General features: G+C 30.5%; 1 protein-coding gene and 1 long non-coding RNA gene across 3 annotated transcripts; both read right to left on the bottom strand.

Annotated features, from left to right (window-relative positions):
• Positions 1–276: 276 nt before the first annotated feature.
• LOC107904344 (uncharacterized) lies at positions 277–7,280 on the bottom strand. Of its 2 annotated transcripts, XM_041112323.1 has the most exons (3): positions 6,755–7,235; positions 3,455–3,750; positions 277–605 (listed from the first exon to the last, which is right to left on the bottom strand). In XM_041112323.1, exons 2-3 carry the CDS (start codon positions 3,728–3,730, stop codon positions 468–470), a joined length of 414 nt encoding a protein of 137 aa, XP_040968257.1. In that variant the 5' UTR covers positions 3,731–3,750; positions 6,755–7,235; the 3' UTR covers positions 277–467. The 2 variants fall into 2 exon arrangements, with proteins under 2 accessions (XP_040968257.1, XP_016686172.1); XM_016830683.2 differs by lacking the exon at positions 3,455–3,750 and having other exon boundaries at positions 6,755–7,280.
• A 6,598-nt stretch (positions 7,281–13,878) lies between these two features.
• Positions 13,879–15,278, bottom strand: LOC121229091 (uncharacterized). The gene is made up of 3 exons (XR_005926589.1): positions 14,770–15,278; positions 14,546–14,646; positions 13,879–14,446 (listed from the first exon to the last, which is right to left on the bottom strand). It is a non-coding gene; the product is annotated as an uncharacterized lncRNA (long non-coding RNA).
• Positions 15,279–16,235: the final 957 nt, after the last annotated feature.

Consider the following 16,235-nt stretch of genomic DNA (forward strand, 5'->3'; position numbering starts at 1 on the left):
CGGCTTGTTACAGTGAAAAAAGGATAAATAAAATGAGATATGTGACAAGTTATGAAAAACTAAAAATCCAATTTTTGAAAAAAAATACCATTATTCTAAAAATTTTGATATTTTTAAAATAACCATTTAACATTTCTATTTTTTTAATTCTTTTACAAAATAAATATGAGATAATAAAAAAACTCACTCACAGAAGTAACTAGATGAATATGACATGTATTGTATGTGCCTAACATCCTTGCAAGCAATAGATAAAACAATCCCAGCCATGCGAAATAAGGAGTTCAATCTGATGATTGTATTATTTTGTAACTCATTCATTGGATTCAAACTTTACTTTCCCTTTTCTTTCACACAAAACCATGAAATTGTATTTTTTTCCAACTACAACAAGCAACAACGAAGCAAAAATAGGTACAGAAAAAACGATAAGGTCTTGGTTTAGTAAAACAATAATCGAGAGAGAATCACACATATTGGGAGTCATCCACCGCAGGTGGCTGTTCGTCATCGTCCGACGCTTCCTTCTTGGATCCCATCTCTTTCCTTTCGTTCCATCTAGCCCAAATCCATTTCAGTAAAAAGAAACCACCAATGGCATATACCTGACGGTAAACCAACTAATTTAATTGCAGAAACACCAAATGAAGTAATATGGTGTTTAAGAATGAAAGATAAAACAATGTTTTCAAGCTTAACATACAACATTCACAGCAATTTATGTAAATAAATGAAGCATCGCCAACACGAATGTCAGAAGGAACAGTTAGGGATTTGCCTAAACCCGAATGGACAAAATCTACATAACTTGCAGTTCCAAAATATGGGATCGTGGGGAGGATTCCTCCAATGAATCAATGAAAGAGCCACCCAACTATTATGGTAGTTTGAAATGCATTGTTCCGAAACCTCCGAATACATGAAAAGAACTTGATAAAAATTGAGCAAACTTGTATCAAACACATACCTAATTCTCACATCCGAGTCTATTTAACATATGTACAGAATCAATACAGGCCTATTAATTTAGAGTTCAAATAGCATGTAATAAACCATCGAAGTCACAAATTTCAGCCAAACAATTTATTTATGCAGTTTTTGGTTTGTAATAATAGCAAAGAATTCTGGAAAATGATGAAAGAAAGGTGGAAGAGAAGAAAATAAAAACAATGCACAAAAGGGTGCGAAAAAAGGAAGACCAAAAAGCATTTATAAATAAACAAAAGATTGGAGATCAATTTCAGAAGTATAATCGCTACCTCAAGATAAAGCCAAGATTGCTAAACAGAAATGGAAGATCAATATCAATAAGCAAACCTATAAAATTATGGTAAAAGGTAAAGAAAACCATAACTGCAACTTAGGATTTTACTAATCTATTCTGGATCTTATTTTTCTCGAAATACTAAAGTCCACTCATGTGTGACACTTGTACCAAATGCATATCTAGACATTTATATGGGGATATGACACTCCGAGAACCCTCCAAATACATGAAAAAACTAGAAAAAATTCGAACATATCTGTGGCACATACACATACCCAAAACATACACTTGACCCCAAGTAACATAGAAACTAACAATATTAGACAAAATGTACATCGAGAAACAACCAGAGCACAGGTAAAAAAGAAACAGGGAAATGTTATAGAAACGTAAAAATAGTTAGAATCCCTCATAATTGGATCTTAGCTCCCACTAGAAACAACTAAGGTTGAATATCATATACAGCCTCTTACATGTCACATCTTGACACCTCCAAGGAAATAAAATACCTAAGAACCCAGAGATGAGGAACAGTGTAGCAACCGAAAAAGTGCCTAGGCAGTTTAGATCGAATCATCACAGTCAAGGACGTAGGGCACACTCTAGTACTAGAACCCTCACATTGCCTAGGCATAAGGTAGCACTCGCCTAAGTGAAGTAATCCGTATGTGTGTAATTTTTTTATGCGTGTCAGTATATATATATATATAATAAGCATAAGATATATAATTATGATAATAAAAGCTGAATAGCTATCCTTTTTACCCTACAAAACATGCAAAACACATCTCGTTGGAATTTTATTGGCCAATATGCATGATTTCCTCATGCTCCCACGTCTATAGTTAAAAGACAACATTGAAAAGTAGAGAAACCAATATTTTTATTTTACACTACTAGAAAAACTAAAAGCTAATGAAATTATTGACGTTCAATCAGGCAGATGTTTTCTGCATCTACCAACATAGAAAAGAGCATGCCTAGGTGCATCAAATGTGTACTTGGTCAAATGTGGCTCACCCAAAATGATTAACAACGTTTTTGTTGCACACACAAAGACAGCAGTTAAAAAGCACCTAGGTGCACATCTTCACAGATCCAAAAAAATGTCTTGAAATATTATATTTGCAATGGTGTGCGCTTAGCATTGCTTCTTAGCACCAAACAAGATTTTTTCCAATGAGACGCATTTGGTCAAACGCAGACTGGACAGAGTGGAAGAGGGGAGAAGATTCTTGAACGAGGGGAAAACCCAATGACTTCGAAAGAATTGAATGAGAGCCTCATGTACGGTTCTGCAGAGTGGCAGTAAGGCTGACTTACCTATCAACTCTTCCACTAGCACTCAAAAACCCAAACGAAAAGTTGCCAGAGTACCACAAAAAAGACGGAACTTTAAATGTTTTGTAGGGTAAATTGAAGCACTCTTCAGGGTTCATTATTACAATCGTTTATCTCAAGCTAATTTTATTTATATGCACAGACATGTAAAAAAGTATGCAGATACTCGTACTGACAGTACTCTACTCAGGCAGGTGCCTATTTAGTGCCTTGCGCTTAAAGCAATATAAAAGAGTTCTTGCACCTAAAGTGCATCTTGTGCTCTTCACAACACTGAATAATATATTAAAAGAATATCATAGATATATGCTCTTTCTAGGATACACTATTAAACTTCAAAGGTTCTAGAGACTACAGTGCTCACCCTCAATTGCTTTCATCTTATTCCACAGTCGACATTCTTAAAATTTCATAATCTATCATCAGCAATATACTCCTGAATGCAATCATAAATTTACTCTTTTTGTGATTACAAACGAAATAATAATGTCAACCAAATTATTAAATAAAAAATTATGGCTTCAGATTTTAAGCACTGGAAAATACTTCAAAATTTCCATTTACCCTATTATGTTTACTTTCTATTCCCAACAAAGATTGGCATATAAATCACTACCACACTCTTTGAAACGACTCTTTTCCAATGAAACTATAATTATAATGAGATGGAAAAGTCTGGTTCACTGGCATTTCATAGAAGAATCATACAACACAACAGAACCAATAATAATAATAAACAACTAATTCTGACATTTGAAAAAATCTGCAAACGTTTGTTTCTTTTAACTACATTTTTAGTTACCTAGAACACCCAAAAACAGAAACTATACAAAAAAGACAGTATACCTGCCCGAGAACTATAGGATTAGAAGTTCTCCCAAGGCACTCCTCCGCCTCGAATTCCAACGGCGGAGGATTTTTCCGGCGGTTTCCCATGAAAACAGATGGTGGTTTCGCAATTTCAATTTGCTCCTCTTTTTCAACCGAAGCATCTGGTTTTTCCGATTGTTGGTCAAAGGAAGGGAATTTGAACTCAACTCTGGGTAACATTGAGAAAAAATTTCTGGGTTCTAAAGGATTTTTACTTTTGCTCTGAGCTTCTTTGTTATTTGCGTCTGCCATTGCTTAACTTGGACTTGTTTCTGACTCCAGAATCCATACATCAAGGTTTTCATTAAATATCAATGTTCAAACTTTTTGATGTTGTAAAACTTTTGAACATATTGATTATGATGTACAATTTCATTTTCATCTAACTTTTTCTTAGTATAAGTTAATTATGTTTATGCAGAATATAATTTTCAAGTTATATATTTAATAATAATTATGTTAATTTATATTTTACAGTATCATATATTATGATTTCAGTAAATTAATATAAGAATATTAATTATTAAGAATTTTATTAAATTATATAGTTTAATTAAAATATATTTAATAATAATTATGTTAATTTATATTTTACAGTATCATATATTATGATTTGAGTAAATTAATATAAGAATATTAATTATTAATAATTTTATTAAATTATATAGTTTAATTAAAATATATTTAATAATAATTATGTTAATTTATATTTTACAGTATCATATATTATGATTTCAGTAAATTAATATAAGAATATTAATTATTAAGAATTTTATTAAATTATATAGTTTAATTAAAATATATTTAATAATAATTATGTTAATTTATATTTTACAGTATCATATATTATGATTTCAGTAAATTAATATAAGAATATTAATTATTAAGAATTTCATTAAATTATATATTTTAATTAAAATATATTTAATAATAATTATGTTAATTTATATTTTACAGTATCATATATTATGATTTCAGTAAATTAATATAAGAATATTAATTATTAAGAATTTTATTAAATTATATAGTTTAATTAAAATATATTTAATAATAATTATGTTAATTTATATTTTACAGTATCATATATTATGATTTCAGTAAATTAATATAAGAATATTAATTATTAAGAATTTCATTAAATTATATATTTTAATTAAAATATATTTAATAATAATTATGTTAATTTATATTTTACAGTATCATATATTATGATTTCAGTAAATTAATATAAGAATATTAATTATTAAGAATTTTATTAAATTATATATTTTAATTAAAATATATTTAATAATAATTATGTTAATTTATATTTTACAGTATCATATATTATGATTTCAGTAAATTAATATAAGAATATTAATTATTAAGAATTTTATTAAATTATATATTTTAATTAAAATATATTTAATAATAATTATGTTTAAATATGATTAAATTATTTATTATTGATAATAATAATCTTATTATAATTTAAATAACAATAACAATAATCATTTACCAAAACAAATTTATGCTAAGGGTATTCTAGTCATTTTAGTTTTTTCCATTATGCTATTACACCTCTATTCCATTCAACCAAACACAAGATTACTATTACGCCTCTATTCCATTACATTCAACCAAACAGTGGATTAGCTATTACACCTCTAATTCAATACACCTCTAATCCCAATACACCTTTAATCCAATACGCCTCTAATCCAATACAGCGAACCAAACGTGCCCTTATTGTATCGGCGGAGAGCACGGAGAGGTCACGTGTCTATTGCGTGCTCTTTTTGAATTTTTTTTTTGGGTACAAAATATTTTAGACTTTTTAAATTTTAATGAATTTGATTTAAAAAGAATTTTCAACAATTTTTTTTTATCTTTAATATATATTGGTCAACACCTTTACAGTATTTCACTTCCACAAATATTTGCTATGATGTTGTTTGATTAAGTGGCAAAAATTAAATAAAATTATATTATAAAGTTATTTGATATATTTGTCAAAATTAATTATTTAATATAATTATATTTTTTATAATAATTTTTATTTTAAAATTTATTTAATTTATAATTTTAATCTTATCAATCTAATATTTTATGTTAATTATTTACTTATTTATCCCATTCAACAGTTTTTACTGTTTTATTAAAAATTCTTTATTATTGAACTAGATGGTATGTAGTTAATAATTAAAATATAATTTATTTTTAATTTAATACTAAATGTTATAAAAGAATTGATGATGCATAAAAAATTAAAAATAACAACATAGAAAAAGCAAAGTTAAAAATAAAAAAATTTTATTCTTTAAAATAGTTTTATAAAATAGTCGTAAAGAGTTGTAGATTTTTTTTTTAACTTTTTAGAAGTTAAATAGTACACATTTTAGAATTTTTTAAAATTAAAAGTCCATATATCTAGTAATCTTAAATTTAAAATAAATAATACATATTTTATGATAATTTTTAAATTTAATAAAATAATAAAAATGAAATTTTAAGCAAAATTTAAATTAAATTAAATAATAATGATAATTTTTAAAAAAATCTAATAATAATAAATTTAAATATTAAGATAAATTGTCATTAAATAATATTTATATTTATGACAATATTACTTATTTTTATGATAATTTAATATATTTTTATTTTCTTACATAAAAAATTATATAAAATTTTCAAAATTTATCTAACCTTTTCAAATTTTAGATAAGATTTTAAATTTTATTTATTTAAAATTTTAAATAATATAATTATAAGTTGTCTATCTTATAGTATATAATATATATATATAATAGGCTTATGAAACATATTTTGTATTATAAGTTACAAGAAAAAATTTTAAGCATAATTGATTATCACAATTATTATTAAAACAAACCAAATAAATACAACCAAAATCAATATTATTATAAAGCACAATTGGAGAATAAACAAAAATAAAATCTAAACTCACATTTACGCATTTAAGATCTCAAAATCCTAGGTTTTATTTATTATTTTTGGCCATAGGTTTGATTAAACAAACGAGATTAATTAGGGAGATATTTATTAAATAAATTATAATCTAAATATTTTAACTTATGCTATCTTTAATGAAGAGGATAATCATCCTTTTGGTTAAATAAATACATCAAATGACAACTATCAATCAATACGTTGATGATCACAATAAATACGATAGGTTTAAATTCCAACTCATTTCGCACAATCCTTGCTCTAAAATCATCGGAAAATGCAGAATAAAGGCTTCGTCATTAAAAAAAAAAAAAAAGGACAACTGACCTGCCAGAGAATTACACGATTGGAAGTCCTTCCTGTCTGGTCGGCCTCAAGCGTCAAAGGCGGTGGAACAGCCGGCCGAGGCTCCGAAAACTTCACCTCATCAGCTGGCTTATTAGTTGTTTTCTTCTCCTCGCTCAACTGTTTTCCGTTGGGTTTCTTTTCAATCACAACTTCAACACTGCGTTTTCTGTTGAAGGGAAGTTTGGGTAACAATAGCCACAAGTTCCTAGGGAATTTTGAGTTCTTATCTTCGATCTGGATTTCAAGGTTTCTAGCCATATTTTTGAAGAGGAAAGAAAAACAATGCGTTTGGAGTTGAAGGGTAGCTATATAGCGGTGAATTTTGGAGTTTTTTGCAAAGGGTTTTAAGCTTCTTGAAGATACCAGGCAAAGAGTCTAGAAAATTTCGAGCCTCTTTTTGAGTGTAGCACATGGAATGAAATAAAAAATATAGTACTGGATTGACGCTTGGAAGGGATTATGATTTGGTTGTCTGTGCGGTTCAGGTATGAAACAGAATTGGTAAACAAAAGGTAAAATTCTGTTATTAGTCCCTATATTTTACATGAATGATTTCGTATTTTTTAATTTATGTATTTTATAAATTTTAAAATTTCATAATGGTTAAATTTAATAAATTTTACTATTTTCAAAATTTAATGTGACAAAACATATTATTATATGTGTAATGTCATATCAACTTGTTATTTTCACATATTATTTAATAAAAATCTAATTAATGGATAAATGGTAATTATTTACGTCAAGATTGAAATTCCAATATTTGAAAAGCACATCAACTTAAAATGATTCAGTTAGAGAATATAAATTAAATCTACAATTATAAGCTCATTAATTGAATTTAACCAAACAGATTTAACTGCTTATGTTTAAAGGCAAGATTAAAATTTCAAAATTCAAAAAGTACATTAACTAAAATTGATCAATTTGAAAAATATAAAGACTAAATTTAATTAAATTAAAATAGAAAGATTATATTCACAACTTTTATAAATTATAAAGATTAATAGAATATTTTAACCTAAATTGATTTAGAAAGAAAGTTTTGTGGAAACTTATTTATAGTATAATGAGATTATATGTTAATTTTGACTTATATCATCGTTATGTGTATCAACTACAAATTTTTTATTTTGATGGTTAAATTTTTTTATTTAAAATATTATTTTGTTAATCTAATTCTTTAAAATTTTTAAAATGAAAGTGATAATTTCAATCAATGATAATGCATCACTTAAAATTTCTTTACATGTGTCATACTATAATCAATCAATATTGGTCAATGATCGGTGAATGATTCATATCATTGTTGATATAAAAAAGACAGTCATGTAACATGTTTTCATTGATAAGATATGCCACTTATTTTTTTTAATATCATTAATTTTTTGGGCCAAAATCTATAATGAAGAGATAGTTTAAATACCAAATTAAGATAAAAAAAAGTTTAAATATCAAAATTAAAAAAAAATGGTATTTCTTAGGGTCAAATAGTGACTTAAGCAGCTAATTCTTTTATTAAAGATATTATTATTATTACTACTAGTAGTAGTGTTGACACCATTTTTTGATGAAAACGGGGTCGACTTGGATTTAAAAAAGAATGAAAACGGGAGTCGCCACCAATCCTTTTTTGACGAGGTGTGATCGGGTCACCTCAAAAAGTGGTTGTTTTTAATAAATGATTTAATTTTATTAAAACAACGATTTTGGTCTACGAAATTCAGAAAAATGAGTTCGGGAGCCGGTTACGCACGAGGAAGGATTAGCACCCTCGATACGCCCAAAATTGGTACCTAGTTGATTAATTAGTGTCTTGGTGTCGAAAATTGAAAATTTGAAGAGTTTTTAAAAAATACGATCCTTAAAAGAAAATCTGATATCATGAATTGAAACATAAGATTCTCTTGTTCCGAAGGAATATCACATCCAGCACGTTAGGACACGATACTCTAAACCATCGAAACCAAGATCACCTTATAGTTTAATGAAACCATACTTTGAAGCTTTAAGAGGATATTTGGCTATTTAGTCAAACGAGAAATCGAAACCCAGCACGTTAGGGCACGTTTTCTCGAGTTTCCAAACGCGAAATATTGCCTTATTTAGAAAAATTTTCCTTTTGGTGTTTAGTGTCGATGCTTGACAAAACAATAACGAATACGACAAGGTGAGCAAAGTAAAATGAGTAACAACAATGCAATAGGCAAAATGAACTGACGAGGAGATTACATAAACAAAGCATACAACTAAATAAATAGAACTAACATTTTAGAAAAAGCACTAGTGTACATGGATAAATAAACATACACCAAGTAACAATGATGACAATAAATACAATTATGTAAAAATATATATATATATATATGCATGTATAATTTAAAGCCATAAAATAAGAAATATATAAATTACAGAATATGAAAACATAGATAAGTATGTACATATATGTAAAATCGGTAAATATTAAAAAAATGTAAATGTGTATTTATATATTTACAAATCGTGATTATATAAAATATATGTATGTGAATTATAAAATATGTGAAATATACGAAAAGCATTTTTAAGAGTATAAAATATATAAGTATGTATATGATGTAAAATGTGCATAAATATATGTAAGTATATAAGAATTATGAAATGTGAAAAGATATATTTAAGTATGTATAAGTACGTATATATATATATTATAAATATATAGATATATAACAAAAGCATAAACTAATAATAATAATAATAATAATAATAATAACATTGGAATATAAAAGAAACGTACATAAAATTAATAAAATATTAAAATAAAGTGAAATGAAAAATGTTAAATACAAAAATATATGTGTATACACATACGTAATAAAATATACACTAGTACATAGTTATAATAATAGTAATACTAATAATACTAATAATATAAAAATAACAAGGATATTTGATAAAGATACAAAAATAAACGAAAAAAAGGGTTAAAATCGAATTAAAAACAAAGTTGTAGGGCCCATTTAAAATGAAAACAAAGAAAAGGGACTTGATTGTAACGCGCGTGCAACTTGGAGGGTCAAAAGCGCAATAAACCCAAGTATTAAAACGCTGCGCAGCATGGGGGACCAGAATGAATTCGGGGCGAAACCATGGAGCCAGATTAAAAATAAAGAAAAGCTTGATTGTAAACTCCCGAAAAAGCGGAAGGGCTAAAAGTGCAATTAGCCCTTCCAAAGAAAAACACGCGGATCCTCCCTGGCGCGGGTCGGGTCGACCCGACCCGCGTTCAAAACGACGTCACTTTATGTGTTTAAACTGGGGGTCCAAAACGGTGCGTTTTGACCCCCTATAAAAGTCAAAAAAATTTCAAAAAAATCATTTGTAAAGTTGAGGGAGAAAAAAAAGAAAAGGGAGAGAGGAGAGGGGAGCTCGGAGCGATTTCCGGCAAAGGGGGGGTCACCGGACGGCCACCGGAGGCTCGCCGGCGCCGGCGCCGGCCACCGCACGCGGTGGCCGGAAAGGTAAAAAAATTTTTATTTTTTTTTGTTATTCTTTTTTATAAATTTTTGCTATGTATAGATATATAATAGATGAGTTTTCGAATAAAAATAAAAGAAACCTTAGATCTCTGCCTTTTCTGTTTCGGGTCTTTTTCTTGCTTCAATCTGCCTTTTTTGTATTCTAAGTAGTATTACAACTGAAAAATGAAAGGAGAAAAAAATCCCTGTTCCCATGACCGATTTCGGCTTTTAAAGCCCATATATTTGTTTTGTTCCTTTAGTTTATTGTTTTCCCCATCATTTGCATGCTTTCCTTGCTGTGGTGTCTGTTCTTGTTGCAGGTGGTGGGCACGGTGGGAGTGTCAGACGCGTGGGCGTCGTGGTGGCCAAGGCTGAGGCGTGCGAGCGTGAGGGGGACAGACGAGGCTGAGCGGCGCGCCCTAGGCATGCTGCGCCTAGGGTTTTCTGCTGCAAACATTTGTTTTTTTTTTTATTTGGGCTAGGGTTTCTGCTGTTGGGCTAGGTAGTGGGTTGGTTTGTTATTTTGTAATTGGACTGTTGTTTATTGTTTTACTATTCGGGCCTGGGCATAAAATTAGGCCTTACAAGTAGATTACAAATTTACAACACACCCATGACACGCGAGTGAAAAAAATCTGTAAAAATATGTTATTTAAAGTTATATAAAAATTAAATCATGCAATGGTAAAATTAGAATGTTTAAAATTATGGTGCTTACTATGTATTAGTTTTTATTGGTTTTGTATAAAATATAAAAAGAAATCGTTTACTAAAAGCATTAGACGAGTTCCATATGGACTAGACGTACTAATGGAGCAAGTAAGACTGATTGTTTCCAGTTGTGCTTATTCAATTGACTTGTTCTTGTACGGTTGCTGCTGTTTTGGGTCTTTTGAAGGAGAAGAGGGAAGAATGGTCCTATATGGGGATTTTGAGGAGACACTGCGCTGCTGCCATTTCATTTCACTTCTAGACTCAACCCGGAAGGGTAGTAACATCCGGGAGGAGAGAATGAGACAAGATTCAACCCCCTTATCTATCTATCTATGCCAAGCAGGGGACGAGTAAGCAGAAAAAGTGTAACTAATCCATCCCACCAGACCTTTTGGATGGAACCCGTGTTGCTGGCACGAGAGGGATCAATGGACCTATCACCCTGAATTAGATGTTCCTCTATCCAATCCCATGGAGAGAGGTATTAGTCTCAGCCACCAATATGGAACACCGATGAATCTTAGAAACCACCTCATAATAATATAATTTTGTAAAAAAATAAAAATTTTAATCATTTACCAATTAAATTTATACTTAATTAATTTGTAACACTAACTCAATTAGAGTTTTAAATAATAGTATAAATTAAATTATTAAGCTAATTAAATTGATCGTTAAATCCTAGTTGTTCGAATGACATGTCTTTAAACAACATTTTAATGAGATGGTACTCGTATAATGATGCACACGTGGTGTTATTTTATGTCTCTATGAATATTAATTAAGTTCATTATTGCTCTACATTACTCAACGTTTGCTTTACTCATTCTTTTACTAATAAATTTTAATTTAATATTTTATAGTATGTTATAATTTATTTATTAAGATAATTTTAGTATATTTATGAGATGCACATATATAAAGTATATATGTGATATTCATCTTTATATGATTTTGGTGTATGTTTGGTATAAAAAATTAAATATAATTTTTAATTTCATTCTTCTATTTTTACTTTAATTTGTCAAAATTTGATCCTCGTACTTTACAAAAATTGATAAATGAATCCAAGTAGTAATGCTATTCAACCTTACTGTTAAATTGTTGATTTAGGAATTAATAGGTTAATAATTTGTATGTAAAAACAAATATTAATATTTCAACGATTTATATGCAACAAAGTAGTAGAAATCAACCGTTAAAGTTCATGTATTTATCAACAACTAGGCTAACTTCTCGCCTCTCGGTTATCATAAAATACAATTATCAAATTCTAACAAATTAAAGTAAAGAGACTAACTTTTGATTTTCATAAAATAAAGGGATGGAATTCATAATTAAACTAGAAAGAAAAACTTAGTGACTTAAAACTAAATTCTGAATAAAGCCATATATGTTATGAATATCTTATTAAGTAGATGTCCATCATATCAAGATAAAGTTTTAATATACTTTAAATTCTAATAGTTTTTAGAATTAGATCTCTACTTCTTTTATACTTCTTATGCCTATAAATAGAGACTCTGATGAAGCATTGTAATCATCCCGTTTGATCAATAAAGTTCATACTCTGTTGATTTGATATTTTTTTTGTTCTTTATTCTCCCCATCTCTCTTTATTTTATAACAATATCAAATATGTATAACATAATTTAAATTTAAATTGATTCACAAGTTAATAATCTTACACAACATTAACGATTGAAATACAAACAAATTCTGCAACAAATCAAATAAATTTAATTAACAAATCATTAACAAAATTGTGGTAACTAAATGTTCTATTTTATGTTTGAAACTTGAAATCAATGGAGTATTGTAACACCCCAAACCCGGCCCAGACGTTATGACCGAATCCGGCGTGTCACATTGAGGCGTTACTAGAAAAGTCATGTTTTATCTAAAGTCTTTCTTAGTGTTTAAAGAATATCTTCGTTATAGATTAAAGTGAATAGAAGCTGTGCACCAGGTAGGATGCCAGAAAAGAGGAGGTGAATCAATTAGACTACTTAAGTACCCAGCTCTCCACGGATCCAATCCTAGACATGCACACAACCATTGACACACTTTAACTGAGTGATTGTTCATGGAAAACCAATTCGTTTAAAACCATTTGAAAAGGTTATTAATTTTGAAAATGTTTTCGTTGCGGAAGCTTTATAAAAGTTCGTAGTTTGCGAAAACATGTTGATAAAAAAAATAATTAATGTTTTTAGAAAACCGAGTTCTACTTAAAGCAGATAATAAACGTAACAACTAAAAATCCCCAAACTAAAACAAAATCCAAAGAGGCCTTATTACAAAATTTAAAACCCAAATCAGAATTTAAAACATAATTAGAGTCCAAGTAATCGTATGGCCATCTCCGAGTCCCTCGCAACACCGATCCACTAACGTTGGGGATTACCTGAAAGAAATAAAAGACGGGGTGAGTTTTGGAAAACTCAGTGTGTAAAGTATCCCAACCAGAGCCCAAATCAGTTCAAGCTTTACTGGGCCTAAGCCCTATTCAGAAATCAGAGTTAACTGGGCCTTAGCCCATATCAATATTAATCTGGGCCATAGCCCCTTCCAGTATCAGAGTATACTAGGCCTAGCCCATATTAGTATCAATCTTGGCCGTAGCCCTATTACAAGTTGAGATATATTAGGCCTTGCCCATATTAACACAGTTGGGCCCATTTCAATACAGTTGGCCCATAACAAAATAATCTCATACAATTAATGCATGATAAACCCATCCAACCCTGCACTTACCTCCGTCCATCCCTACACTTCCTGTGGGGAATAAATCACCCACGCCATCCCTACACTTACAGTGTTAGCACCGGTTGCGGCACTAACTATAATCCGCAGCAAAGCTACTTATATCAGAATATGTGGCACAGCCACCAGAACAGGTTCTTCCTCCATAACAAAACCCAACCCCATGCAGTATGACATGTATGCAGAATATATATATATAATTAACAAGGCATGCTTCAGAAAGACAGTCGGATTATAGCGTAAGAACAATTATTTACCCTCGAGGAGCGTAATCGTAAACTTACCCCTTTAGAGGTATTACAGTAATTATACCTTACAGAGGTATTTCAGTAATTTTATCAATCTTTGTAGGGTTTCATGCTCATTACAATTATTAACGTGTATTCAGAATACTTACCGGACGTTTTTATCGAAATAGACCCGTTGCCCATTACCCAATTTCGGCCCATCGAAGCCCAAATTTATCGAGGTGCACGAAATTGCGCACTTTGCAATCTTACCGTTGAAGATACCAAAATTATCAATACAAACAATCCCACGAGCGCTCGCACGCTCACAAGTTCTCGAAATGTCAGTTTTTCGGCATTTCAGCATTTTGGCTTTTCGGTTTTTGCCGAACTAGTCTACTAGTGGGTGTCGTTTACACACCTGTTTTTTGATGAAACGTTGACGAGTTCTGCACACGAGCAGCCTACAATCGGTTACTATACAATTAGATTAAAACTCGATAACAACTTAACACATCAAACTCTCACCATATTCGGCCATAGTCCATATCTTTAACCCTTACCTTTATCGATCTCCAACTATCAGATCTAGATGCTCCAACAGTGTCAACCCTCTATGCTTCTTGATTGCTTGTCTTTAAATCCATACTAAATACATATAAAACTAAAAGAAGAGGCTATTAAAGCCTTTAGTCTAAAACGACAGTCTTCCTAAGTGATTAAGGACTTGTCGGCTTTTCATAATAAACCCGAAATAACAAATGGACAGAAAGATCTGATCACTTACCGAGGATCTACTTGCCAGAAACGTTTCGAAGTACCTTCCTATTCCAGACTTGTTGTAGATCAGATCCCCAAAATACAAGAAGAGAACAGATCTAATGATTCGACTTCTAGAACCTATTCTAAGGTATGCTTAATTCGATTTAAGAAGAAAATAGAAGAATAACGAGGAAAAAGAATAGAGGATTCGGCTAAGGAGTAAAGTCGGCTATCACGTAGTGTGGTTCGACTTTTCGAAGGGTAATCAGTTAGCAATGGTTTGAGAGAGATCGGTGGAAGAAAAAGAAAAGGGAAAGAATTTTAAGAATAGCAATAGAAGATTTAGGCTTCGGCGAAGAAAAAAAAGATGGATCAAAAGGAATGAAAGTTGATAAAATAAAATAAAAAAATATGATAAGAGAATTTGAGCTGAAAAAAAATAAACAAACAATTCATCCTAACTAAATTTTGAGAGCTATTTCGGCATCTAGTTGCCCAAAGCCAAATGAGTTCGGCACCACCGTCCTTCCCATATTCAAATTCATTGTTTTGTTCCTTAATTTTAGCTCTTAGCAGAGTTTGAATTTCCAACGTTTAGTAGCCTTATCCACCCCTTGCACCGCTTCAGTAAGCTGTGCTAAGAGAGTCCTGATCAGACTCCAACTCCTTCACATAATGTGAGTAGCAAAATAAAAAGGAAATTTTGCCTGCTATACATCTTGAACCTGCGACCTTCTAAACACACACATACGCTGCTTACCACTGCACCGAAGTTCCTTTCCTGACATAATCTTCTGACAATTAATTTTAAGGCTTAACTGCTGCAGTCACGGCTACTTACAAATAAATAAAAATTTCGCCTTCCCCTAGAATCGAACCCATATCCTCTCGGCATGCCTAGCACGCTGCTGCCACTGCGCCACAGGCGCTCCTTGTGGCATACTCCGTTCGCGAATTTTTTTAAAGCCTATTTTAGTGAAACCCGTTTACCTCGATCTGGGGTCCTTTCAGCCTTCTAACGTCCCTTGCCACTGGCTGAGTTCCTTTTTGTGACATGAGTTAGCCCCAATAACTTTTAAGGCCTGCCTGCGACAGCCCTTGACTTAAAAACATGTTTGTGCACGTTGGGAATTGAACCCTAGCCTTCCTTCCTGCTGCCTAGCGTGCCTAACCACTGGGCCAGGCTTTCCTTTATGCCCAGCTTCTGCCAACTTATTTTTAAAGCCTTATGCCCAGATTTCCTTAAGAAGCAAAATTTAAGAATGTTGCTAAAGCTATGGGCCGAGCCCCGGACTTTTTCCCACACCATAAACCCTTCATAATTTATTTTCTTACTAACTAAATATACTAAATATTAATAATAAAAATTAAATCATCCCATTTATTTGAGCCGTCTTCTACCCGAACTTAGACTCCAAACCCAATATTTCTAGGCCCAATTTTTGGGGCGTTACAAGTATTGTTCTTTTTATCTTTTTTACTAATCATCAT

This window comes from Gossypium hirsutum, chromosome A05, assembly GCF_007990345.1.
Source record: "Gossypium hirsutum isolate 1008001.06 chromosome A05, Gossypium_hirsutum_v2.1, whole genome shotgun sequence".
NCBI lineage: Eukaryota > Viridiplantae > Streptophyta > Magnoliopsida > Malvales > Malvaceae > Gossypium > Gossypium hirsutum.

Coding starts and splice junctions, on each gene's coding strand:
- LOC107904344 (XM_016830683.2), bottom strand. CDS start 7,033: ATGGCTAGAAACCTTGAAATCCAGATCGAAGATAAGAACTCAAAATTC. Junction 606..6,754: donor ATCGTGTAATTCTCTGGCAG/GTCAGTTGTCCT, acceptor GTTTACCGTCAG/GTATATGCCATTGGTGGTTT.